Source organism: Phaenicophaeus curvirostris, chromosome 7 (genome assembly GCF_032191515.1).
Source record: "Phaenicophaeus curvirostris isolate KB17595 chromosome 7, BPBGC_Pcur_1.0, whole genome shotgun sequence".
In the NCBI taxonomy this organism is placed as follows: domain Eukaryota; kingdom Metazoa; phylum Chordata; class Aves; order Cuculiformes; family Cuculidae; genus Phaenicophaeus; species Phaenicophaeus curvirostris.
In genome coordinates this window covers 22,740,774-22,768,421 of record NC_091398.1, presented here as the reverse complement: position 1 = coordinate 22,768,421, position 27,648 = coordinate 22,740,774, and the positions used below count along the sequence as shown (strand labels likewise).

Here is a 27,648-nt window from a genome sequence, read left to right as displayed (position 1 = left end):
AGCATGCACCCCACTTCCAGTAAATCAAGCTCTCCGGTTCTCAAAAGATTGTGTGCTATTTAGAACCACAGTACTTGATTAATGTGACAAAATTATGCCTTTAATTAGAGTGAACTTTCACAGTTATTACTGACAAAGTGAAGGTTTAGAAAATCCAAACTATCTGTGATTATCTCTGAAAAATATAGACGGTTTTCACTGGGTTTTTTTATTTCACTCTTTCACACATCCCCTCTTGCATTTATCAAGGTATTTTCAATGTGGTTTTATATACGTAATGGTTTCGCCATAAAAAAAGCAACTCTATAATTTTTTCAAGATGATTACACTATGAGTACTAATATCACACTTTTACATGGTCTTCTGTAATAGCCACAATAGCAGAGAAAATAATTATCTCTACTGAAGTACTAGGTTGAAGCCCTAGCAGTAGCTAGTTTTCCAAGTGCTAGGCTATAAATAGACCTAGGACTTGTCTCCCAGTACAATATTTTCTCTACAATCACACCAAAATAAATTTAATCAAATGCAATGATACAGAGGATCACCGTAAGAGGGGGGAAAAAAAAAAAATTGATTTGTCCAGTAAAAAGGCATGCCCTGAGATATAAGCCTGACTTTGTAATTTATGTGTATTTATTATATCAGTGTACTTAGAATATGTTGAATGTGTATTGTGGTCCTGATACAACAAGCTGTGCATCCCTGCTCCTTCTTGAGCATTTCAAAAGCCCATTTTTAACTTTGAAAACTGGTCCATCTAGGGACCGTACTCAAAGAAACCCAAATTTATCCAGTGAGCAAAAGTAGAGGTATGGCTAGCTAACTTCTTGGCAACAGTGCGTAATTCTTTGAAAATTATCTTTGGTTGAATATTTTGTGAGGAGTCTTGTGTATTATTATGGCTCACATTGAATGTGAAGTTTAGAGTTACTGTTAAAATATCTATCTTCTAATGCAGATAGGGGAAGGGTTCCAAGGGATTAAATCAGTACCACCACCTCAGCACCAGAAGCTGCTTTTCAACCTAACCTGAAACTCCCTCTCATGCACGTAAACAAACCACAGCATGGTAATACTCCGGTGTTTCCCTGACTTAATTTTCCTCTTCTGCACTTACTATCAAGATGCAAATTTGCACTGCGTTTTTGGTTGTTGTTTGGTTTGGGCTTGAGATTTTTACCTATTGAGAAGTGTAGATGTCTTCATAAGACATTTGAGTAGAGGGATGAATTTTATTGCTGGCTTTGAAAAAAACATTTGCTAATTCAATAGCAAGTTCTGTGATTCCCTGTGACAGCTTTGCTCTCAGCCCTGGACACCCCCCTGGTGGAATATTCCCTTGAACTGTAACACAAGAACAGAATTAAATTCCATGCAGGGTGTTGGGAATGATACCCTTCAAATCAATCAGATCAAATCAACAGCTTATGATTTCTGAAAGGTCATTGTAGCTAAAAACAAATAATTAGGTTCAGCATAGGTTTGACTGGGTGGCATGTGGGGCTTGTGAGATGCGGGTCAGACAACATGACATACTGGCTTCTGCTCCCTCGCACTAAGGCTGTATGAAATCAATCATTCAGCAACCTCTATAATGAAATGTGTATTAGGTGATGCAAGCTGCACAGGCTAACCTTGAACTTCTAAAAGGCATGAAGTTCCTTCCTAGAGAAAACTGTAATAGTTCAGGATGAATATTACACATGTATGGACTACAGTGTCTACGTCTTCATCTAATGGTTCTAAATCTACTGGTCTAGATATAATCTTCTGGATAGTTATGTATAAATTAACTACATAATATACCACTGGGGCTGTTTGTGGAAGTGAATTGCCGAGTTTCGGGGAACTGATTTAGCAAGGCCAGACATTTGTAATGATAGTATTTTAATGGAAGAAACGTATTTCTTTCAATACATTTCTCTGTTCTTAATTCCTTGTAAATATTTTTGATAATTAAGACATCATTAGTTCCTCTGAAATAACTACTGGGAAGAGTGGAGAACTTTAAACATAATGTGATAAAATATTTAGATAAATTAAGCAGGCGATGTTTCACAGCAGCAGAGTACTGCTGATACTTTTTACAGCCCTTTTTCTGTAACTCCACCTTAGACAAAGAACATAATTTCTGACCTTGTATACCTTCAGAATATTACATAGAAATTTATAATTATTATGGAAGGAAGAGTGCAGGTGACTGTGCTATCTGGTACTCCTCGTGGTTAGTTATCTAGTAGAGAAAAGTTCAGCTTCCATAATATGAGTTGTTGGAAAATCAGATTCTAGATCCTTTAACAGTAGTCATGCTGTAGAGCGGGAAATAAAATACAAGCTGGGGGTGGGGGGGGAGGTGAGAAGAAACAAAACCACAAGACATTCAGAGCTAAAATGACTTTCCACAAACAGCCACACCACTCTTAAGTCTAGGCCATTTTTGAGCTGCTGCCAAGGACGTTGAAGTAATAGTACCACATAGAGCACAATAAGAGCAGCTGGATATATGAAAAGAGAAAGGGAGATGTAGAGTTATATTGGGCAAAGAGAATTTACATACCTGGTCAGACTCCAGGCAGGCAGCATTCCATTTATTTTAACAGAGTATAAGGCTGATATCTGAAATTTAAAGACAAGATTAATTCTATATTTTTAAAAATTGATGTATAGAGATTAGTCTGCCTAAATGCAGGCACCTAATACAAATTTAGACACCTATTCTGCTGTGCCCTAAGAAGGCATGGGTTTCCTGTTCATCCTATACCATGTGTGAGGGCTCAGTGTGAATGTTTCAGATATTGTTGGACATTAAATATGGCATCAGACACTTGCATTTAGGTGCCTGGATGTCACTGATATTGTTTCAGTTCTGTTTCTGTAACATGCAGTTCAAAATCAACTATGCGTGACTTTAGGAAACAAAATGAAAGTCTATTAACATGAGACATACTGCATTGTGAAACTGAGTTTCGGAAGCTTTCATTAAATCTAATGAGACATTTCTCTGATTCTGGGAACAGTAAGAAATTAAAATTGTGATTGTATGCATATCTGCATATATGTGTGGAGAGAAGGAATTTTTCTCTTCCAAAATCACTAGAATAACTTAGCCCAGATTTGCAACCCCAAATTTGCACCAGCCCTGATTGAGCAAAGCAATTTTCAAATCAATCTACCTGGGCATATGCAATTTAGAATGCCTTGAAAACGGGCTCTGAAATGGAAAGCTCTGCTGAACCTTAATGATGGAGTCATTATGTTCCTTCCAAACGACAGAAATTAAAACAAACAAATGCTTATCTGGCCAGCTAGAATTCCTCGGGTAGTGCCACTGAATGATAACATATATGACACTATTTAAATACATCACCTAGAACTCCTTGGAATGAATTAATCCCGCAGGGTTTACACAGAAAAGGGCCATTTGCTCCATCTCAAGAGTTTTTCCAAGATATCGCCATTCAGAAATTAGGTATTCAATAAACCTTTGAAAAAAACAACCTATTGATCATGTTTTAAAAGCAATATGCTGTGTACTTGGAAGATATTATATTAAAGGGCTATTAATGCAAATGTCTGTAATTCAAGAACCCTATCTAACAATGACAATCTCAGCATTTCTTATGAGCCTAATTATCACAACATCAGTGCACCTAACATTTTAATGTATTTATTCCTTTCATATGGATGAGTAAATGTTTGCATATTTATGTGCCTGAATATGCTTAAAAATTAACCCTAAGTAGGTATCTAGAGTACCTGACTTTAGCCACTGTACCAAGCCAGGTTGGCTGTTTTACACGGAGGTATAGAAGTTCCATGGGAAGAAACAGAAGACTCCAGAGGTCAGCTGAAAAACATACAGGAGTTTTTAGTGTTGACAGCCACCCCAGAATAACTTTTTGATTCTTCTGACTACATGAGAAACCTGGGGAGAACTACCTTCTGACCAGCATCTCAGCTGTTGAAAATTACACAGTGCAATTAATTTGCTAAGTGATTTTCTCAAGATCTAAGAGAATTTGTGGCTGAGTAAGGAGTGCAGACTCCAAGTCCAAAGTGAGTTCACTAACAATCAGGCTGTCCTTTGTAACTAAAATGGAGGTTTCTTGTTTCTAAAAATAAAAACAGTAAAGTGTGTTAATACTTCATTACTCCTGACAGTAAGTCAGCTTTAAATCTGGTCCAAAAGGTGATTTTTCTTTGAGCTGGAGGAAAAAAAGTAGCTTTTCCTTTTGTTTCATGTTCATTGAAGCTGTGCTCTGGAGTAATTTAGTTAACTGTTCTACTTCATTTTAAAAGTGATAGTTTTTCTAATAGTCCTAATTTTACCATTACAAATAGAAAAATTTCATCACACTGAACATAAGCAACCTTTGGTTCACTTCTGTGTGTTTAGGAAGGAAACATTACACAATCCATCAATAATAACATACAAGATAATTCCAGACTGTTGTGTCACACACAGTGGCCCTTTAAACTCTACTTAAAAGTCAAAAAGTCTTCCAAAATTTTCCCTTGAGGCGGGAGAGGAAATGAGAAAAATGCCAGCTACTGAACAAGTTCATGAATAATTTGCACCTGATTTCAAAGAAATTTAACATCTGATGCATGTGAAACATTGGGGAAGCAGGAGTACAAAATGAGATCACATCCAAAATTAAGAAAATTGTTATAGCTACTCAGCCCTTTTAAATTCAAACTTCAGTGTTCTCTATCAGTTCCATAGATTTGGCTCAATCCATTGTACTTGTCTGAGAACTCAAATATGGGAAAGCAATACACGGGGATTTTTTTACATTCTTTGAACTTATTTTCTAAAACAATAGCAGTACTGTTTTCAGACTTCTAACCTACTTGAACTTTTGATCCTATCATCCAAGAAGAACTACTGAATTAATATGTTCCCTTTTCATAAAGTCCAGGTTTTCATAAATCCACGCTTGTCACAAAAGTTGGTATTCTTTCTCGTGACTGGATTTCTGTGCCACTGAAGATGGCATGTCCATTCCACAGAAGGAATAAGCATGCAGTCACCTTTCTGTCAAACTAGCCACAGCACATGATAAAGAATCTGTAGCAGCTTTATGTTTCTGTGTTGACTTTATGCAGGCTATAGGAGGACAGACAGTATCTGATCTGGCAAAAATCCTACTGGTAAAAATTCAACTCACTGAAAAATCCCTTAACAAATTTGAACTAACAAAGTCAGTTTGAGAATTCTGCTTCCTATGGCACTCTTCAGGGCCTCAAGCCCATTTTAGGATTTTGTCAAGCCATGTCTGAAAGCCTATACAAAGCCTCTGACCCAAAAAATAATACTAAAGGCAGAATGTTTCACTGAAGGTAATATATGAAACTTTCTTACTGATTAATTGTAGTTTGTGGAAGTGTTAGATGGTGCCTTAAATTTCAATCTGCATTCCACCAGCCTATGTGGTTTCAGTTGCACAGTAGCTAGAGGAAGCCCGCTGAACTGTGCATGCAGTCAAAAACTACATGCAGGGAGTTAATTGTTGCATTGGTTAAATTTTCCTTCAGTGTAACTTGGATTCAGGTGAAAATAGATGTACACTTTTAACAATGTTTTTAGTTTCCGTGTGTAGTAAGAGGGTACCATCTAAATACAAGGCTTCCACCTTCTACTTTCAAAATGGCTTTAAAAGTTATATATAGTCTTTCATTAGTGTGGTCCCTTCAGAACATTTCTTCTTTTGCTTATTTGAAGGGAAAATCTACCACTAAGTGATTGGTTAAGACGTTAAAAACTCATTCCATTTGCTATAGATAATTTGGCTGGCTCTCAAGCAAGAATGTAGGCTTCTATTATAACATATTGGGAGCTTTTAGAACCAAAGCAATTAATAATAAATTTATTCAAATTGACACATTTCTGGTTGCAATGTCTTCATTATTTCTTCAGAGTTATGAAACATGAATTATGTCATTGTAACCACAACACTAGTTGAGGAAATCTAATTTTCTGTGAAGTCTGTTTATACAGTCATTGTGTAGCTTAAGGCTTATTTTCTTGTACTGTTTCTTACACTGGTATTATTCCAAAGGCCACAGTGGTATTATAACCTCATTACATCTAATTTTTAAAAAATATTCTTTCACAGCAGGCTCTAAAAAATACATAGCTATATAATAAATTAGAAATAATTACATCAATAAAATTATTAGATGTACATCGAAGAGAAATGTATTTCAGATTATTTGATATATTTCAAATGCTTTCTTTATAAGCAGTACATGCATTTTATCATCATAGCCAGCAAGTTAGCTATTATTTTATTTTATTCAAGTTAAAGCTGAATTAAAATAACACAGCATAGAATTCCTGAATAATAAGAACAAAATCATTAAAATTATCAACATGAACCAAAAAAAGGACTTTTTAAAGCAAAACAAAAAGGCTCTCCATATGTATCTTTTCTCTCTTATACTTAGTTTCTTATGTTCTAAGAAGAATGAATTTTAACAAAGAAGCTGATAGCCTCTTTTGCAGCATCTTAAGATGTAAAGATTTTTTTCTCTCTTACTTTACTGTCAGAAATGAAAGCTTGAGCTGCAATTATTAAAGGTCTAAATTTGCATTTTTCAGCAATCCAGAGAAATGAGAGCAGCTATTACGATCATTATCATTAACAAGATCTTTGTCTATAATTCTTCTAACAAAGTTGTTGATCAGTTGTTAGTTAGATGCCTTGCCAGTTATCAGATAATCTCATAGTAGATCAAAAAGAACAACAAATTAAAATGATAGGTTTGTATGCTCACAGATGGTAAATCACCTATAAACTAAAGTAACGGGATGCAGTGCCTAATGCTAGAACCTAAAGCAGGAAATTTGCAGAAGCTAGAAGTGTATCGATGGATTTGTTTGTAAATACCTGATAGGATTTTGTCTCCAAACCTGATTCTCTTTCTTCATAGTCCTTCTTGTAGAGGCAGCTGGAGTAGACAACCCCTCAGAATTAAAAACTCATTTAAGCTTGCTGTATTTTGAACAGCTATTTGAGGAAGAATGTTAAAGACAGAAGACTCATTAAGACATTGCTGGCCTGAACTACCTGGGAAAAGGACCAGCTTGAGAGAACCATGCAAAATCCCTTCTGGAGTAGTGGAAGAGGCTATCTTCTCTTCCAAAAGTCAGACAAGCTGAGATGGTTCTTTAAATAACTGAGCTGATTGAATAAAGTAGGCAACTGTAGTCTCAGTCTATGAATGAACCTTTACAGACCTGCCTTGGAACATCACCAAAGCCAGCTCAAGTGGACACCCACATAAACAGTGTGTCAGGAGCTTATCTGCTAGAAGTAGCTGGCAGGAAAATGTGAAAGCCAAGACGTTTACTGTTGCTAGGGATGCTTGAGGTATGAGTATTTTATTTCCAGTTTTCCTTAATGAAGTGTACTTACTTGTATTATTTTTCACTGTGATCACATATGTGTATATCCATAGTCTGCATGCGGAGCCAGTCTGGAAAGGTGGAGTCTCTCGTATCTCTCAGATAAATCTCTGTCCTCCTTCACTCTATAATCTGTTGCTGCAGCAGATACTGTGGAGGACTTAAGTGGAGGGCTACAGCTACATACAGTTCTCTTGCTACTGGCAACCTTTTACAGAGCCTTCACCCCTTGACCTGTGCAACCAACTGCCCATGTTCAATGTGCTACAAGGTAGAACAGGAGAGATTAAGTGGGTCCTCTCACTTTTGCTTTAGAAATGAGGCATGGTTATACTCCTCTGCACAGGCTGCTAGGCAATAAACACCATAGAAGCAAGTGTTTGTTTCCTTGTCCTGCACAGGATGGGAGAACAGCTGAAAGACAGTGTCTGTATGTGATGTAGGTTCCCTCACCAGCTCTTTGGCCACCTCCAGCAGACCAGGGACATGGTCACTCTTCAAAAGCTCTTGGTCAAAGTTGCTGTGCTATATGTGCACTGCAGTTGAGTAACAGATGTGCTAGAAGGGCCTCACAAATACCTAAGAAGTGGTGTGACAATACAGTGAGGCAGGCATTGCAGAGAACTCTGCTGCATAGATGTGGACAAGGTACTCTGACTTGAAAAGGTCTTCTGAACTGCTTGGCAGCAGCCCTATAGAGCAGGTGAGGTATTGCCATTGTTTCCAGAGTTCAGGGAATTAATGCATTTTGAGCACCCAGCCACTGCATAACTAAGGGAACAGAAATAATTTAACAGGTGCCACAATTTTACACTAGTATTCCATTTCTCAGGGAGCAATATTGAGAATATATCAAGTTGTTGACCCTTTGCAAGCAGGCTTCAACATAAATTAATTGTTGTGTAAAAAACTGAATTTAATGTTTACAGTGCAATTTTGTCACTGAAATGGAGGCTCAATTAGAGTCTCAGTGATTTACTAAAGACATTTTAAACATAATGTCCAAACAATGCTACATAAATTGAACATGATGTAATTGAGTGTAACACTAAGTGGCTCATCACTGTTGATTCAAGTGGAAATCACAAAAATTTTACTGATCATTATGCATTCATTCAGTATTAATGTAGATACCATATGTGTACCCATAGGGATTCTACTGTTACTCAGCATTCATTAAGTTTTAATGTACCATTAAAATGGCATCAAAAGACTCATCTAAAAACACTGCCACAAAGGTAGTTCATATAAAGAGAGTTAAAAAGCGTGTTTCAATTTAACATTGCAATACAGTAATGAATCAGCAGAAATAGTTCAGGAGAAAAACACTGTTTGATTGCAAGTCAGACTAGAAAGAATATTTGAACTAAAGGCAATACGTAGAATCATTTGGTTGGAAAAGACCTTTGAGATCATCGAGTCCAACCATACCTGTCCATAACTAAACCATATCCCTCAGCACCTCATCCACCCATCTTTTAAACATCTCCAGGGATGGTGACTCAACCACCTCCCAGTGCCCAATGACCCTTTCTGTGAAAAATCTTTTTCTGATGTCCAGCCTGAACCTCCCCTGGTGAAGCTTGAGGCCATTGTCCCTTGTCCTGTCCCCTGTCACCTGGGAGAAAAGGCCAGATCCCTCCTCTCTACAATCTCCTTTCAGGTAGTTGTAGAGAGCAACGAGGTCTCCCCTCAGCCTCCTCTTCTCCAGGCTAAACAACCCCAGCTCTCTCAGCCGCTCCTCATAAGGCCTGTTCTCCAGCCCCTTCACCAGCTTCCTTGCTCTTCTCTGGACTCTCTCCAGAGCCTCAACATCCTTCTTGTGGTGAGGGGCCCAGAACTGAACACAGTATTCGAGGAGCGGTCTCACCAGTGCCGAGTACAGAGGGAGAATAACCTCACTGGACCTGCTGGTCACGTAATGGAGTGCTTCTTCTGTACAACGCAGAGGGTAATGACACTTGTTTAAAGTCTTCTCTCTAAGTACAAAGCAGGACTGACCTTGCTTAGTCTATGATATTTAATATTATCAAAGCCACAGCTACAGGAACACACTGAAGTACAGAACAGATGAGGAAATTTTCACAAGTGACAGGATTGTTAAAACAATGCAGATGTGAAAGAATGGGCTTGCATATGTGACAGTGAACACCCAGAGGAGAAAAGAAGTTGAAGCATACAATCAGCTCAGGGCAGGGGGAGAATTAAGTCCACAGAACCTGCAGTTTCAACAGCTGTTAAAGAATATATCTGGCCAACAGTGGCTATTTACAAGTGCTAGTGTACTGAGTGTACTAGTGCTGGTGTACATTAACCACTAGTGTACTAACTAATGGTTAATGAATTTCTAGTTGAAAAAATAATTAATAAACTATTGTTGGACTCAGAAGTTTATAATTTCCCCACAACTACATGTGTCTTCCTCTTTTTTAACTTTTTTTTTTCCCCTCCCTATGTGATCCTGAACAAGAAGTAAGACATGATCGCTACAGTGACACTTCATTGAAGTAGTAAAGCAAGGACAAATCAATTTATTTTACAGTTGCTTAAGGCTTTCTATAGCTCTGATTTATGAAAAATACAGTGGAAATAATCTTGAAAATAGTTACACTGATTGCAATTTTCTAAATGAAACACTCCAGCTAAACAGGGAGAGGGGAAGGGAAGGAATGTGGAGAGAGCTGCACATCATCGCTCCTGTTGTTCTCAGCTCCCTGGGACAGACCTCTGCCCGCTCACCCTGCCTGCACAATCTGATGTGCCATGCCCTGTTTGCCCACTGTTTCCAGTGCTCCCTAAGGGCTGTTTAAATCTCCTATGGTTCCTCCTGGGAATGCCCCGGCCAAATGAGTAATACTTATAATTTTACCGCGCTTAAATGTCCCACGGTTCCTTCCAGGAATGTGCCTGCTGCATCAGCTGGATTCATGGGATCTGCTGGCTCCCAGCTGGTCCATCACCACATCCATGGGTTTCCCCGACTCCAGGAACCCTCCATTTCCTCCTCGAGACGTGCTCAGCTGCAGAATTTACTGGTGCCACTGCTTGCTGCTGTGCTCCTCACCAATTGAGTAATATTTATGAGTAAACATCACTGGCATTTGTGGATAATCACATTAGCTGTAGTACATTTATTGGTACAAGACCATTCTCAAAATATGAGAAGTTCAGAGGAATTAGCAACTTACTTCCAAATCCAACTATGCGGGATTCTTTTTAGCACTACAGTTGCATCTGTTTCTGTTGGAGATAACACAGCCCTCGTTATTTCCAGGTCCTAAGTTATACATGCACCGTCACTCTGAAATAGCGATCGCCGATAGATGCAGTTAAAATTTGCTAATAGTTCTAGTGACCTTTTCAGATACAGTTGTTTCTCCCTTTCCCAAAGCGAAGACATTTTCTTTTATTGCCATATTAGCAAATGTGGAACAATGCCTGTGCTGCACTGGATTGCATTTTCATCATTACATGACTGAGAATCACAAGTTATCAGCTTTCAGAGTGATGCTTTTAGTTTCTGGCTTGTACTCACATGTCCTGAAATGATACAATATTTGTAGAACCCTGAAGCCAAAACAGAAAACAAAAAATGAAAGGCCAGGGGAGAAGCAGCACTTCATATTGTAAGATTCTGATAAGAATACCAAATTCATTCAACCTTCCACTGAAAGGGGGTGAAGTCATTCCCTGCTGATAATTTGCCCATAAAAGATTACTCCTTTGGACATTAAATAGGGAGGAGAAGAAACATCCTTCTGCCCGTCCTCGCAGAAGTGGTGATTCTCCAGATACAGAAAAGCAGAACTCCTCTTCTTCTCTGCCTCTTCCCCTCTCCACCGGCACCCTTAATTTTATTCTTTTAAGTGTCTTGAATAATTTAAGAATAACTACGTTCATTAACAGTTTTAGTGTTCTTTCTAGTGAGATGGAGGGAGGGGGGAAAGAAGTGTTCATTTGCTCCTCTTTCACTTAAGCATCAGCCATTACACTGTTATGTGAACATGAGGTTTAATACAGCTAAAAAGAAAAAAACTATATGCCTCTTCCAAATATGCTCCCTGAAGATAGATACACACCAAAAATGTTAAGTGTTAAGTGCTTGTATTAACAACCAGGAACAGCTGACAAGAAATAATGCAACTTCATGTGCAATACATTGCATACAGATTCTTGGCACAGAGTTTCTGTGTTAGTTACCATGTCAAGGTAAGGAAGAAAAGATAAAAGGAAGTATCTTTTCAAAGAGGCCTAGTACTCCATTACTTGCAAATTTCATGTCATTTTAACAAGGACATCTTCCCTCCCACAAAGCTACCTAATCAGAAATTTTAAAAGGAAAAAAAATCCACCTTACCTGTGATTTTCAGTTGGATTGTATAAAATAATCCACATGGAAAGTATCCTTTTCAATTAAAAGCTTTGAAGCATTTCTATTGATATAGGTACTGCTTTGCATAATCATCAAAAGAGACTTGATAAAAAATGCATCTGTAACAAGTGTTGTTTCAGATTCAGCTATCCAGTCAGAAACCAAGTTAAACAGAACATTGCAACCTCAAAACCACAGACCATTCACAGCACCCATAATCAGTTGTGTTGCATCTCAAGAGGGCAACTCCAGTCCAAACACACTGCTTTGACTTCAGCCTCACTTTCTGTTAACACGGACACAGACAATTAAATTAATACACGTTTTCCCTTCTGCAAAGAGCTCTTGTTTGCTTGGCCATCAACCCATCAACTTAGCCATTTACAGTTACTGTTCACTGTAGTTGTCATTATTGTCCAACACCTCATAGATGCACCTTGGCCAAGCATTGCATTCAAGGATGTACATGCCCAACAGCATCTTTTCTTTGTTTCTATTTAACAGAATTCTTTCAACCTTCTCTGCAACAGTGTCTTAAAATAGAATTTTCAGCAGCTCCAACCCAAAATGTTTGCTTTGGCTGGTAATGGGTGCCTGTGCAAACTTGAAATTAAAAGGATTAGCTGCTCTTGTGTTATATTCTCATCCTTTACCCAGATGTGTGATCCCACTACTCTTGGTCCATATTGACATACTTTTAATGTTTTACTTGATTTTACAGATCTTCATGTTGTACGCTACAATATCCTAGGGTACAAATCACAAGTAGCTGGGAAACACTAGGACTCTGATTACTATATATACTTCCCCAAAACTGAGATATCCAGTGGGTTTGTGTCTTTCAGCTGCAAGTATCAGAGCTCATGCCTTGACCTTAAAACCTCTAGTCACAACAGTATTTCCAAATATTATCTGTTTATAGTCTCCCAGTAAAACTACTCCCTCCTCCAGGTATATCTGTAGTCTTAATTTTATTCTTCTGTAGAACAAATAAAAATTATATAATCTATAATAACTAATGAGATGATTTTTACTCTCTCTCTTTTTTTTCTAGCCCATCTTTACTTTAAACACCTGGAGTCCAAGTAGACCAAGATCCAGCTGTGCTACATGGATATCTGCTGCTTCTTCGAAGAACTTATGGTAGTGAATCAAACTGCACCTTTACTGGGATCTGGTTGTCTCCACAATTACACTGACATTCATTTACTGCAATATCCTGTCTTTCCTTCCCCGAATGTTTTGACTGCTATTCAAAAGCAGCAAGGGAATTGTAAGTGGTATGGTATAACTAGTTGCCTTCTGTTGGAAAAGGTTGCACAAATTCTAAGTATTGTTGGGCCAAAAAAAGTTAGTTTTCCCTCGTGTAAGGCACACACAACAAAAATATACTGCTGTCTAACTTGGGCTTGCAGTTGCTAGAAACACTTGTTAATTGAGCAGAAATATTTTCTTTTTTTGAACAATGAATAAACATGTCAAGTTCAACAACAAGAGTTTTTTCTGGTAGAATTTAATACAGAATACAAGGAGAAAAATGAGTCTCTAGATACACAATAGCAAGATTTATAAATGTCTTCAATAGATGTCAGAAGAACAGGAGAAGAGAAAGTCCTGCTAAACAATATTGTCATCTACTAACAGAAAATCTCATTGAAGAGTTTCATAGTATTATTGTGTAGACATTTCAGTTAATTATCAAGCAAGTTCAGTTACAAAGACAAGAAGCCCTAAAATTCAAGCAAGGTGTTTTTAGTTTTGGTATCTGTTACATAAGACATTTGCCTTCAGGAGTTCACATAATAGGGCAGTGCACTTATAACATAGAGCACTAAAGAGCATACAGTAGTATAGTTCTGTAGTTAAAACCAAAGGAAACAACAACAAAGCAAGGTTACTTGGTCTTTCCCCCAGACCAGAATAATTGGACTTGTATTATCACAGATAGAAATTAAATTAGTCCTGTGAAATAACTTTAGTCACCTTAGCAGAGAATACAAAGATTTGAGAAAAAACACGTATTTCCCTCTCATCCAAAGTATAATCAAGGAGATTCCTTTCACAGCGCAACCCCTCTGTGGCAGTTACAGATCAGCACGTTTGGGAATGCTTAGAACATGGATTTCATATATCACAAAGAAGACAGCCACTAGGGTCCTGGGAGTGAGTTACAATTTTCAAGTCAGTCCTTCAAGACACAGTGAAACCTAGAACATAAGCCCAGTTAGAAACTAGAAAAAAAATATTCTATCTCCCCATTTTCAAGTGAAGGATGTAATCAGACCCTGAAACAGATCTTGAAATTAGCCCTTGACTGAAAGCAATGAGAAGGAAGTGAAGGAAGTGAACATAACATTGACAGGGGAGTAAGGTACAGCAGAGAAAACATGAGACAACAGCAGTGAACAAATGTTCGTCAGCTCTCTATGAATTTTTATTGACTAAAACATTCCTTGAAGAGTTTCAGCATTAAGTTAACACTGTTACTTGTAATCAATAATTGACTCTGTACTAGAAAAACAGTAGAGACCTCTCTGAGATTATTGCACAAAAACCTGTCAACAAACTATTAATAACGCTTTGAAATGCACATATAGATCAGTTTCTGAAACTGAGTTACAGAATATCTCTAAAGTACAAAATAAATACATTGTTAAAGAATAGAAACTAAATAGTTACTTTTATTTAAATCAGCTCCAGCAAGAAAATATCTTAATATGGCAAATACCCTAGTACTTGCTGCATGCATCCATTATCTACCTATTGCATCATGACTGTGATCATATTTCCACCCTCTCCCCAAAATGTTTAACCTTGAAAAGAAATGGAAAGTAGATAAAATATAGCAGGAAGCACTTTCCTTCGAGATATATATATACTCTCATTTTGGTATTTAATGCTTAATCAATAAATAGACACTTTCAGACACAAGAATGCTTTGTAAGTGTGTTATTGTGCTGCTTTAAGATTAAAATATTTTACACTAATAAGTCCAAAGTAGTTCATTCTTTAGTCATGCTTCCAATGGAAAAAAAAAAATCTTCTGTATCATTAAGTATCAAAACTGGAATTTGCATTTTATCAGTAAGTGGCAATTTGCTGATGACTACATGAAAATATATCTAGTTCACAAAAATTATTGCTTATCTGAGTGCTAGGTAAATACTATATACAGGTAGTCCAAGAATAGATAAGAAATATCATGTAGTGCTACTATTAAGAAAAGTTTAAGTAGTACAAAAATTTCCAATAATTTATGTCCTGATTTATTTTTTTTTGTTGTGCAACCAGGAAAAAATTACAGGAGATTAAAAAAATCAAAATACCTTTCCCAGCTACTCCGAGCTGGAGGAACAAACACATCCATTTGTTAAAGAGAAACAAAGTATTGCATATAACTAAGATTTTCTGCTAATTACAAATTTAATTTAACAAAGTAATATGGAGGCAGCAGGTGGTAGATTCAAAATCATACAATCTGCTAATGTAATACACAATTGAAAATTAATGATCTAAAATTCTTAGATTGCTTTAAACCTGTAACTTCAGCACATATTGTTCAGTCTTGAAGGCTAAACTCAAGAAATTTTGAGTGTCATTCTAACGTAAGCAAAGCTCACCTGCACCTTCTCTTCAATGTTTTTAGCAGCACAGTCAGATTTAAGAAGAGGAAAAGGCAAAATATTACCATAATTTACATATTCTAATAATCTTTCCAAGGCATCAAAGGACTCAGCGTGAAATTCCTATAACAACTGACAAAAATATATTAACATATACTTGCATTTACAATTTCAAAAATTTGCAGTTAGTATTAAGTTGGCCTATGAAGCAGTAGTAAAGTGCTAAATATTTGGCATGGTATCTATTGATCAGTTTTTCCTTCTGTGGAATACAGAGGAGCAAGCCTGGCTCTTCCATTGACAGATATGGTGTTTGATGGAGGACCAACCTGGAGCGGGGGGGGGGGGGGGGGCGGGCAGGGAGGGGAGAGAGAAAAAAAGAAATATTAACCTAAATTTTCCGGTTCTTCTCTCTGTAGTATGTTAGACTATTAATTCAAGGAAACAGAAATGCTGTTACTTCAGTTAGCATTTTCTCATCACAATGAAAGACCTCCTATATTATTTCTGAACAAAGACATAAGCTACAGAATTGGAAATATAAGAAATTACTTAAAAACATGTTTTATCCTATCTAAAATTTTCATGTTTAACTATTCAAAACACACAAAATTTTTAGGTCCATCTCCAGACCTGCTTGCAAAGAAATACATGACAAAAAAAAACACTAAGTCAAACACTTTTTAATAAATATTGAATAAGCTGACCTCTAACAAAATCTTCTATCACTCCTTTATAACATAGTAATGTTTCTTTTATCAGGAACAAACTATAACTTTTAGGACAGGTAGCAAAGATCTGATTTTCCACATTGCTGCATAAACCAACAACTCCAACTGGAGTTAATGGGAGCTGTGGATGCTTTACAGCCATGCGAAATACATACCACAGTACATAGTTTACTAAACACAATTAAAACATTCTGAATGGGAAAAATGGTTAAAAAGAAACCTCACTTGACCCATTTTAGGTTAGTAATTACTGTGGGACCTATTGAACAGAGAAGACCAGCAACACAAAGGGCTGCAGATCTCAGCATTACGTACTCACAACATATTAGAGAGTAAAATGAGAAAAAATAAAGAATTTGGCTAGTGGTGCCAGCATTTTTTTTAATGATTCCCTCGCAGAGTTGAAAGAAGGGATAGTATGGTAAGAGGTAAAAAGAGAAGCAAGCACCTGACATAACTCTTTCCCAGTTCAAATGGATCAAGTTATCGTGCTTTTGATTAAATGCAGCATGACAGTGGAAGCTATGAGGTGAACGCATTTTAAAAGTCCTTTCTATACTGGAGGTCACTTTTGGGTACTTATAAGTTACTGATACAAAATGCTCAACTTCTCCGTTTGTCCATTTCTCCATATTAAACGAGACCATGTTTTAATTAAATTTTCCATAGGCCAAAAACCTCTTTCTGCAGTCAGACACCTGTACCACAGCATATGTGCTGTCGCAAAGAAAGAAAAGAACAGCGTGCACCATTCTATGTTTGGCAAAATTTCAGTGGGTTCTTCATGGCATTTTGAGTATGTCTCAGGGTTTTTCCAAAGCCTGTTTCAGGTTTCCTTGTTGTACATTGCTTTTCCTTATGCTCACAGCATTTTCATTATTATAAGTTCTCCTTAAAATGTAAGGCCCTGTCCTCACCCTCAGTCTCAACAGATACTGTACTGAGAAAAAAACATCTTGTGCTAGCAGAATTGAAATGGAGGGGGAAAACGACTTAATTCATCATCTTTCTCTTCTTCTCCATGCCATTCTTTTACCTAGACTGATAAAGATTATATGGGTCAAATCTACCTGAAGATTATTTCTACTAGAGAGTAATTAATAATCATATAATTAAGTTTTTCTTTGTTTTCTTTCTAGTAGAAAGAGACTTGAATTTTGAAAAGCACATTTTGAACTTTATTTTTTAGAACAGTTATAAGTTACTGTGCCAGCAGCCATACATCCACCTACTTCCCACAGAATCATAAAATAAAGTTCAAACAATACACAAAATAAATAAAGTTGGGTATTCCAACCTGATCTAGGAATCTAGTCCCATGGTAGGGGGTTGGAACTGGATGATCTTTAAAATCCCTTCCAAACCAAACCATTCTATGAGTCATAATGTAATTATGCATTCAGGAAAAAAACTTAATAAAAATACATGCAAACAAAATCCAAACAATATTTTTAATAGAACAGATAGACATGACCTCTAAGTGATTCTGAACAATACAACATTTGCTTAATCTTATACTGTTTATAAAGTGGCTGTGGGTAGTGACATGTAGTTAGAAGTAATACTATGGTGCATTATATACCACTTACAGACTAAAGGTCAACAACTACTCAAGCACACTTGTAACCTTTCTGGAAAACCGATTCTTCCTATTCAGTGTAGAAATGATAGGAGGTGTACACATCATCACATCTCAGAGAAGCTGCTGCAGTGCTGCACTGAAACAAAACCTTACATATGAAGTGAACTGTTTTAATATCTGAGCATGCACTGAGATATTTTGACCCTAGGGAATCAAAGACTTGAGTGAAAAACCCCAAAAATGAATCTCCCATTCCACGACTACACATCGTTTGTTTCTTTCAAGTGAAAAAGAGAAGAGAAACAAAACCCACGGAATTTCTTTAACCTTCTGCAATGAGAAATTATTCCTCAATAAAGAATGCAAAATACTAACCCTGGGTCAAGAATGTTTTGTGTGAGAGTATCATTAAATTACCTGATTAAATATTTAACGTAATACAGATTTTTAACCTGCACAATGTTTTACCCAATAAGAGAAGTACAGGTGAATTTTAGGAGAGAGTAAAGAAAAATTAAGTCACAGTTTTAACCTGCGGGTGGGGAGGGGAGAAGATGGTCCTAGCAAGACTGTTGACAAAACATTGAGAAATATTAATGATGCCAAACAGCAGCAGGAGGCTTGAAATACCTTTAAGACTTAAGAACCTGATAGATTGTAATAAACAGAAAAATACATCCTCAGAACCTCTGTGCGTTATCTGCCTGCAAAAGACTGCAGCTACTTCAGGCCTAGGGTGAAGCTGCTTATTTCCTGCTTTCATGAAAGAGACATTTAATTGGTAACTTACAGATTTCTAATTCATTTCAGGAACACTTCTGACTGGTTTTGTACTGTTTGGAAATCTGGATGTTTGTATGAATCTTTGCACGTGCATTCACTAGATTAATCTGCCAAACTGAACCCTCTTCCCCACCTCCCTTTCCTTGTGGCAGCACTTTGTGCCAAAGCTAACTGCTCTTAGTGTCAGGCATTAATATGGTAATTTTGAAGGAAGTACCAGGAGTTCATTGTTACGGATGCAATGATGAAAACTCACCCTTTTCAATTTGGCAGCAGCTTCTCCAGAGCGGATTGCAGCCAGCAAGCTCTGGTGGATCTGTTCTGGGTCAGAGCGCTGGAACATCATCATGGTTTGTTTCTTAGTGACAGGGGGTGGGTGGTCAGTGGAAGCACCTGACTGTGCCTGACTCTTCTGCTCGCTATTCACAGTGCTGCTTTTCTATAAAGGGAGGAAGCGGGAGGAGGAAAAACAAAACAAGAACCTTTAAGCTGAATTAGTCATAAATGGAAAACTAAGTCAATCTGGCACAAGGCAGCATATCAACTGCCACCATTCTAGTGTTTGCTTCATTCAAGATATCAGAGATCAGCCACATTTCCACTACAGCACATAGTTTCTCCCTTAGTTAACTAAGCCATCAAAATGTTATACCCTCATTCAAGTATTTATGTGACTTGAACCCAAACTGAATACACTACTCGGAATGAAATTTCAGAAATCAACACACAGAACCATAAAGAACAAATCATAAGCACTATGAACATAAAAATAGGCATACACAGTATAAATTATTCTATTTAATTTACTGTTCTTTGAAGTAGGAGACACTAATTATGGCAAGAAATAATTATTCCCAATAATCCAAATGAGGTTGTTTTCACTTCACCATTCCCTGAATTCCTGTATTACATTATGATGCTGTGCTACTGCTAGAAACCACAAAGTGCTTACACTGTAGGAATACAGCACATTCTGATCAGGGAGCAGTTCAGAGACTCTCTTCCAGACCAGTCATGCTAGGTTAACAGTGGATCAACAGTCAACCAGTATCAGAAATGAAGTTTACCTTATCCGTTAGACTATTTTGTGACCCTCCTGTTATGGTCTGTAAGGATGAGTTTTTCACTTGAGGCACAGAGGTAGCTGAGGAGAATTCAGCTGCCAGAGAAGCAGAGGAGAGTTCAACAGGAATTTCTTCTCTTGGTGCATGGCTAGTGATGGTGCGTGTCTTATTGAACGACTGTGACCTTCTAACTGCAGATGAGACAGCAAGAGCAAAAGGGGATGGTCTCGAACTGGAGTACGGCTTTGGAACCACAAAAGTTCTTAGAGTGTTTAGGTTCAACGGTGCTGGCGGACAGGAGGAAAAACTTAAAGGTTTATTGCTTTTAACAGGAGAAGTGGAAGATTCAACATTTTTTCCATCATCAACTTTTTCTTCATCTGCTGGACAAGAGGAAGTACTTGTTTTATGTAAAGACAAAGAAGCTGGATCAGGTGATGAGATTTTTATTTCCATGTCTGTGTTTTTAGCCTCATTTTGAATGGAATTAGGAGCACAAATAGTACTTCTGGCAACTGCAGATGTCACATAGTGACCCGAAGCTCTTCGTTGCATCTGTAGGTAAAAAGAACTAGGCTTTGTTGTAGGACTCAATGCATTTAAGTTGTTCTGAGTCTCAGAAGAAACATTTCTATTATCCAAGCTTAGCATCAGTGGGCCATGCTGTTTGGAAGACACTGTTTCTGTCTGTTTACTCTCAGTAGCACTCTTGGGTCCAGACATCACAACACGTTCAGAAAGGCTGTTCACTCTGTGCAACAGATCATTCGCTGCTGCAGGTTCATTTTGTGAACCAACCTGTAAGTGACCCACAGTTTCTGGAAGATGAGTAATTTCGGTGTCCACTGTGAATTCATGGGCATCTTCATGCTCCAGAGAGTTTTCCAAAGCAGATACCTTTTGATCCTTATGATCTGATGAAATTTCTGATTCCCAGCTCTTCATTATTTCTAAAGATTTTGGAGGCACTATTTTATAAGTAGTCATTCCAATTTTTGGTATGTAATCTCTTGTAATTTCATTAGCAGGCTTGGGTTTAGGTTTGGTGTCCTGTCTATATGGATGGTGACCTTTTACAGGAGAGCCATGTGGATTTTTTGCAGTTGTTTCTGGTGAAGCAAAATTACTGCCATTTATATAAACATGACTCTGATCTTTTATGGGAATTAATTTTTCGTGGGTGACTTCTTGCCTCTCAAAATTTTGCTCTGTTGAAGTGTCTTCATCCTCTTGTATTCCATGCACTAGAAGTGGGGTGTTTGTATCTTTGTTGGCTTGAGAGACCAGTCCTCTTGATGTGGATGATTCACAAACCTGAGGAACAATAATTGCTTTCTGTGTAATCCTTCCCAAACTTGTCTCTGATGGACCTGTCTGGATTGCAACATCCTGTGTTTTTACTGTGTCCAAGCTGTTTTGATTTGTTTTCTGATCTTGCTTTTCTGGAATCAGTTGAGGATAATTTCTATGACTTATGGAGATGTCATTTTTACATGCCTGGCAGCTTGATAGTCTGTCAACTTCAGTTGTGTTATTTTCTCTAAAATCTACTGTTTTAATTTTGGCTGTCTGAAGTTCTTTCCCTTCTGCTGCTGTTGGAAGGAGTTCTGTATCCCTGTGATCTTTAAATTAAAAGGAGATTCCAAAATTAATACAAGTGACAAAAAGATTCAACCTTTCATCTTACACACCACAAAGCCCACATACAATGTATTTAACTACGAGGACTGGCTCCTCACTGATATTAAACATTTTCCTTAGCAATTAGCTTTAAAAGGTAGTTAAAGATATACTTATCTTTGACTAATATTGCCAAATAATAGTATTCTAAGTCAGGTATTCTTCATAAATTAACAGACTACTGGCACCATGCATCAACTTAATTGAAAAATCTATTCTAAAATAATTTAAAAAGTGCTAATGAATTTCAGTTGATAATACAGGCTTCAGTGATTCAAGAGCTCAAGAAATAATCAATATTATTACATGCAATTTTTATTGAGTTCCACACTTTTGTAGCTTCTGTTCTTTACTTTTAACATTACAAATGTTTTTTTTTATCAGCTATATTTTATGTATATGTACAAGGGAGCAACTGGAAAACATACGGACAAAAGCAAATTTCCACCTCTCTTTTTCCAACTGTTTAGCAGGTCTACTGATACAATTTTCTCTTCCAAGACTAAACATGTATTCCTCTCCAAACTACAGGAATATTTGGGTCAAATTATTTTAAACACAATATTGGGAAAAATTAAATTCTTTAGGAACAACCATTTGGGGTGGTATTTGGGAAAAAAAAGAGAAGCCCCTCCTCATTTCAAGTGATGTTATAAAATGGCAGTTAAAACTAGACAGTTAGAAGGCCTAATATATAAATCTGAAAATCAGTGTCACAAAAGGGTGAAGTAAATCAGCAAGGTCACTAAATCCACAGAAAAATTTATGATCTATTAGATGCACTGGATGTCATAATTTCTTTCCAAATCAGTGTGTCACTTTGTTCTGTTTGAAATAATTCACATTTTCATGCAGAAAACTCATGCTACAACTGATGCCTTCTCCTTCCCCGCTGTGGTATGGTGCCCATGTTATATGGCAGGATAACCTCTGTGCCCAGCCTTCCCTCTTCTCAGTGCTGCTCCACACAAACTGCCCTACAACAACACAATGCAGCTTTGACTACTGCTTTAAATAAAAATATTTTAAAATAAAACAAAAAAAACCCCCAAACTGCAGTTAATTCTGTTCACGTCATTTCAGAGAAATGGAGCTAAAGAGAGTATAAAGAAAATAATTTGATAATAACAATTCAAGAGTTGATTTTATTGCCACTTTTTCAAAGGAACAGAAAAGTGCTCTTTGGCCTTGTTTTGAAGTATTACAAATGAGTGGGAACTACTCACCATCAGTTTTATTTTGATCCAAAATTCTAAGCTTCCTGTCTTTTTCAAATGCAGCTTGCTCACTGCTTATGTTCATCTGTAGTCCTCTGCAAAGCACAACAGTACATTAAACATGCTGGTATCGTTCATTTCAGTAAATACAAGAAACGATGCAAGGGAACTGGCAATATTCTCCAAACACAGATGGACAAAATAGAATCACTCTGCCAAACACTGGAGTACCCAACAGAATATTTTTTTTAAACAAGAGGAAATGCTGCTATGGTATTTTACCAAAATTACATAGCTTCCCTCTCTTCCATGTAAGCAGCTCATCAGTTTTCTTTCCTTTCTTCCCCTTCTATTATTTGCTTGTGCAGTCTGAACAAATTTTTTTCCAGTAACAACTTAGTTCAGTTAAGCCACAATGGTTTATTATCCATATAACAGTGCTCTGACACCCCTACCATCACGCATCCTTGATTTTGTCCCCAACATGATATACACAAAGCTGCGTGAGATGTTAATCACAAGTGAACAAATGAACTGTACAGACTTCTAATAACAGTAATGAAAATTTTTCTGTCCCCTTCAAGAAATACCTTGAGAACAACAAAGAAATATTCATCAAACATGTAATCTGCATAGTAAACATTTTGCAAATGCAGACAACTTCCGTCCTCAGATCAAGGGGGTCAAGAACTGCACAAATGCTGAATAAACCCCTCATCTTTTTTTTTTTTTTTTTTATTGGGGGTGGGGAATATTAACTCCTTGGCTTCAAAAGGTAAACGAACGAGGCCAAAATTTCACTTTAAAAAGTTATTAGAACTTCAAACTTACATCTCTGCTTAAAACATTTTTATTTTCTGTAGTTATGAGCCCAGAGAAGAGCAACGAAGCTGGTGAAGGGGCTGGAGAACAGGCCTTATGAGGAACGGCTGAGAGAGCTGGGGTTGTTTAGCCTGGAGAAGAGGAGGCTGAGGGGAGACCTCGTTGCTCTCTACAACTCCCTGAAAGGAGGTTGTGGAGAGGAGGGTGCTGGCCTCTTCTCCCAAGTGACAGGGGACAGGACAAGACGAAACGGCCTCAAGCTCTGCCAGGGAAGGTTTAGGCTGGACATTAGGAAAAAATTTTTCACAGAAAGGGTCATTGGGCACTGGAACAGGCTGCCCAGGGAGGTGGTTGAGTCACCTTCCCTGGAGGTGTTTAAGGCACAGGTGGACGAGGTGCTGAGGGGCATGGTTTAGTGTTTGACAGGAATGGTTGGACTCGATGATCCGGTGGGTCTCTTCCAACCTGGTTATTCTATGATTCTATGATTCTATCATTATAAAGATTCCAATTCATTTGCCACATCAAGTTTATTAGTTGCCAGGAACCAATGCCTTGAGCTGAAATGTCTGCTTTGAATAATTTAAATTTATAATTTAAAATTATAAATTCCCCAATAACCATACATCCTCATTTTGTTTGCACAGTCCAAGCATACAGTAAGAAAGTCAAAGCTCAGCCCTGCACTCCATACAAACTACCAAGAAGCCACAGAACACCACAGAGTAACACTGTAGAAGTCTGGTTGACTGGAATATTGCACATATTCCAGGTGTGATTAACAAGCACTTCTTCAAAGTAACTAGGTGTTTTAAATAAGATCTGAAATATCAACAGGTTTCCAGAAATATAATGTCAGAGAAAGCCTAGTCCTTATTCTGGAATCCCTGTGATATTTCAGGAAAGAAAGGACCACCAAACTCTAAAGTTAGAGCGCAGTGCATGCTCAATGATACTGACTAGGGTTATTGGCCATGAAAGGCTATTACAAGTTAGTAGGGGTTAAAAGAAGCATCCCCTGGAAAACTAGGCAAACTGGCCCAATAACACACATCTGACCATCTGCAAGTTCAAGACAGCTTAAAAATAACATTTGTCTGATCCTCCTGCTTGTAGATCCCTACAGAGCAGACACATCCAAGCAACTCGCACAATACTTGTCAGGACAGAACACCAAAGATGTTTGCAAAGCCCCATCTGGCCTTGGAGTGACAAAAAAACCCCTTGAAATACAAGTCAGACCTCTCCATACTACTTTGAAAGTTCTTGGCTACTAGGGCAGTCACACATTTTGGCTTCAGTACAATAATTGAAATAATTCTTTAAATTTAAATTGGGAACAGTAACCAGTTTAGTTACCCCAGGGAACAGAGAAGTAGTGAATTACACTGATACAATAGGACTTCTCTGGACAATCAACATTAATTTCAAGGAGGCACTAACTCCTGTTGGAAACCTGCTGAGTCAGGTAGTTTAACAAACATGCTGAAGGGCAAAGGTACAGCATCACCCGAAGGAAAAAAGAGTGGTTAAGGAAATGAATGTGTTTATTCTTTAAAAAGACAGAAGTAACTTATTTTCCTGAGAGCAGATGGATTGAGACAGATCAAGAAAACTGGCTAACATAAGGAAAAGACAAAAGAAAAATTAAAACCAAACCAAATATGCTAGCAAAAAATAACTGTGCCCAGAACAGAAATGGCCAATCTACCATTTTTTCTCCAACTATATGAATGGATTTGTAAATTTTCACTTAACTTATCTATCCAAATTTTTTTTTTTCAGAGCGCAATGCTTTAGTTAATACGGTGGGTATTTTAGACCTGGGTTCAGCTTTTCTGGGATCTGCCTGTTTGAGAATAAGGAAAGGGAGCCTTAAAGAGAACAGCCTGCAATACCATTTCTTTGTAATTTTTCTTGAAAAGCTTATGAATTACTGCACACAGAAGAGTGCTACAATGAAAGCTAAGTATATGAAGCTCATTCCTTTCTCACAATTCTCTATTCTGTGCTCCACAGTGAAACAGCACTCTACACTTTATCTGCCTCTCTCATCCCCTCCCAATGCTCCTTTCTTTGTCACAAAGCGTACTTACTTGCCATCTGTGCTCGTATTTTCTTGGTTTTCCTCTTTGAAGATTTGTGAGTTGTCTACAGAAACATCACCAGGAACTGCAGCTGATGAAGCAGGATCATTTTTTTCAGTTTCCAGTGGTACCTTTGCAAAGCTGGAGGCTACAGTAACCCCACCTATTCCAGGAGAGGTATTTGTACATTCACTGTCCTCTCTCTGTTGCACACTCATCTCTTCCCTTTCATCAATTTCTTCCAGGTTGTATTCTGAGCTCCTTACATCTATACCCACATAAAGAAAAAAAGAAAAAAAAAATCCAAAAACTGAAACAATGCAGGATGTAGATACAAGGTCAGCCTAAATAGTTTGAAGGTCAAAAAAAAAAAAACAAACAACCCAAAACACTCATTCAGAGTTTTAACTTCACAGTATTTTCTAGTTCAGACTTAGTTCTAAGTTGTATCAGTAAATTTCCAAATGTAAACCAAGGCTAACAATGAAAACAAAACCGCGGCTTAGAGCAAGCAGTGCCGGAAAGTAGCACATTCCAGAATACAAAAACATCTTTGACTTCTTTTCTAAAACCAATACCCTGCAATGCTTCCAGTACTTCTAGAGAAGTACACTGTTATAGAAACATAATAGAGGACTGCATACATTGGAGAAAGTCTCAGTACAGAACAGAAATTTTGATTTTTTTTTTTTTTTCCAACAGGGTCATTGGTTAAGAGTTCAGTAATACCGAAGTTTCTCATTCACAGTTACAGAAAGTACAAAACCCAAACATTTTACTATTTAATTCTAGGTTTTTGTATTTTACTCTCCTAATAATGTTCTGCAGTTACACATTAAGCAATGTGATCAATGTGTGTCCTAGCGCTAAGTGCAGAAGTGATTTATATCCCCAGGGAAAGAGGGGCAGGTGGTACAGGTGAGCTCCTTCTATGTGATTTAAGAACAGGTACATACAAATACACCACGCTGGTATTACAGAGACTCCTTAAGAACTTACTACTAAGAAGTTAGCCTTCTCTTCCTTTCTTCCCCCCCACCCCCCTAAACCTTTTCATCTCCATCTAGGGAAAAAGTCATGTCAGTAGCTTCTGAGAGATGACTTTAGTGACAGTAGTATGATTTTATGTGTGTAAAGATATATATTTAAGTCACAATGCAAAACGCATAATAGAAAGTGGGCAAATATCAAGCCTTCTGAGACTGTTCCCCACAGTTCACAGCCAGCTCTCAAGAACACAGTGTCCTTCACCGATGAGAACTATTACACCTTAGGTCTGAGCCATCACCAGCCACAGGAACAAAGACTAAAACCTCCAGTCTAAATACTCTGTGGAAACCTGAATTATACAGCAAGGCACAGCCAGGACATCTGACAAGACAAATGGAAGCATTCTGGAGTTGCTATGGCTTTGTGCCCAGGCACTGCTGTCATCTCTCTTGTTTTTCCTCTGGAGAGAAGTACAACAAAGGCCTAGTTGTATCTATACTGATGGGGTGGAAACTTAGCTTGGGTTGGTAGGAGACATTCCTGACAATCGGGCTGCATGGAAGTCTGTCCTTTGCTGTGCTAGGAACACTTCCAAGCTTTGCAGTGGACTAACCTGACCTACAAATATAAAATACCCAAACGAAAACAACGCTCTCACTTTTTCCAAAGTGTTCTACTTAATTTGTCAGCATATCATCAGCCTTGCTTGGAGCTAATTTCAGCTAGTGCTTTTTCATCTGTTACTCACTCTCAGTCTAGACCTGAGCCACCACTGGTGCAGCAGAATAAAGTCTGAATGCATCTGATACATGAACAACATTTAACAGCCATCCTTCCCTCACATCATCATACAGTTAATTTTGCAGAAGAATAGTTCAGATTTCATGACATGATTCCAAACCCTCAGTTTGTAGTCGTTATATACAACGCATCACTAGAAATATTTATGGCAATACAGGCTATATACTGTTGCCATATTGCTTATATACTCGATATGCAAGTCCATATACAATACAAATTGAATTTTTGTCTGTGTATAATTTCTTAGTAACTGAGTTTTAATTAGCCCTGAAAGAACATGGTAAAAGCCCACAGGATGACATTGTGAAGACAATCTGATTAGATGACTGATATACTGACTGCAAGTCTCCTTTGAGTCCATAACAATATTCTGCACAACACAGAATAGGATGACACTGCTCTGTGCACCATTATGCCTGTAAGAACCAAAGCCAAAAAGCCTGACTATATCATGCAAATCTGCCCTTGTTTTTGCTCTTGAC

General features: G+C 37.6%; 1 protein-coding gene across 9 annotated transcripts in view; it reads right to left on the bottom strand.

The window, feature by feature from the left end:
- Positions 1-13,294: 13,294 nt before the first annotated feature.
- COBLL1 (cordon-bleu WH2 repeat protein like 1) overlaps positions 13,295-27,648 on the bottom strand; it is a 50,420-nt gene continuing 36,066 nt past the window's right edge. For all 9 annotated transcript variants that reach the window (XM_069861195.1, XM_069861188.1, XM_069861194.1 and 6 more), the window contains 5 exons: positions 25,385-25,643; positions 22,476-22,561; positions 19,573-21,191; positions 18,762-18,944; positions 13,295-15,738 (listed from right to left, as the gene is read on the bottom strand). In XM_069861195.1, coding sequence (XP_069717296.1) covers positions 15,652-15,738; positions 18,762-18,944; positions 19,573-21,191; positions 22,476-22,561; positions 25,385-25,643 — 2,234 coding nt within the window. In that variant the 3' untranslated portion in view covers positions 13,295-15,651. The remainder of the gene's footprint in view (positions 15,739-18,761; positions 18,945-19,572; positions 21,192-22,475; positions 22,562-25,384; positions 25,644-27,648) is intronic.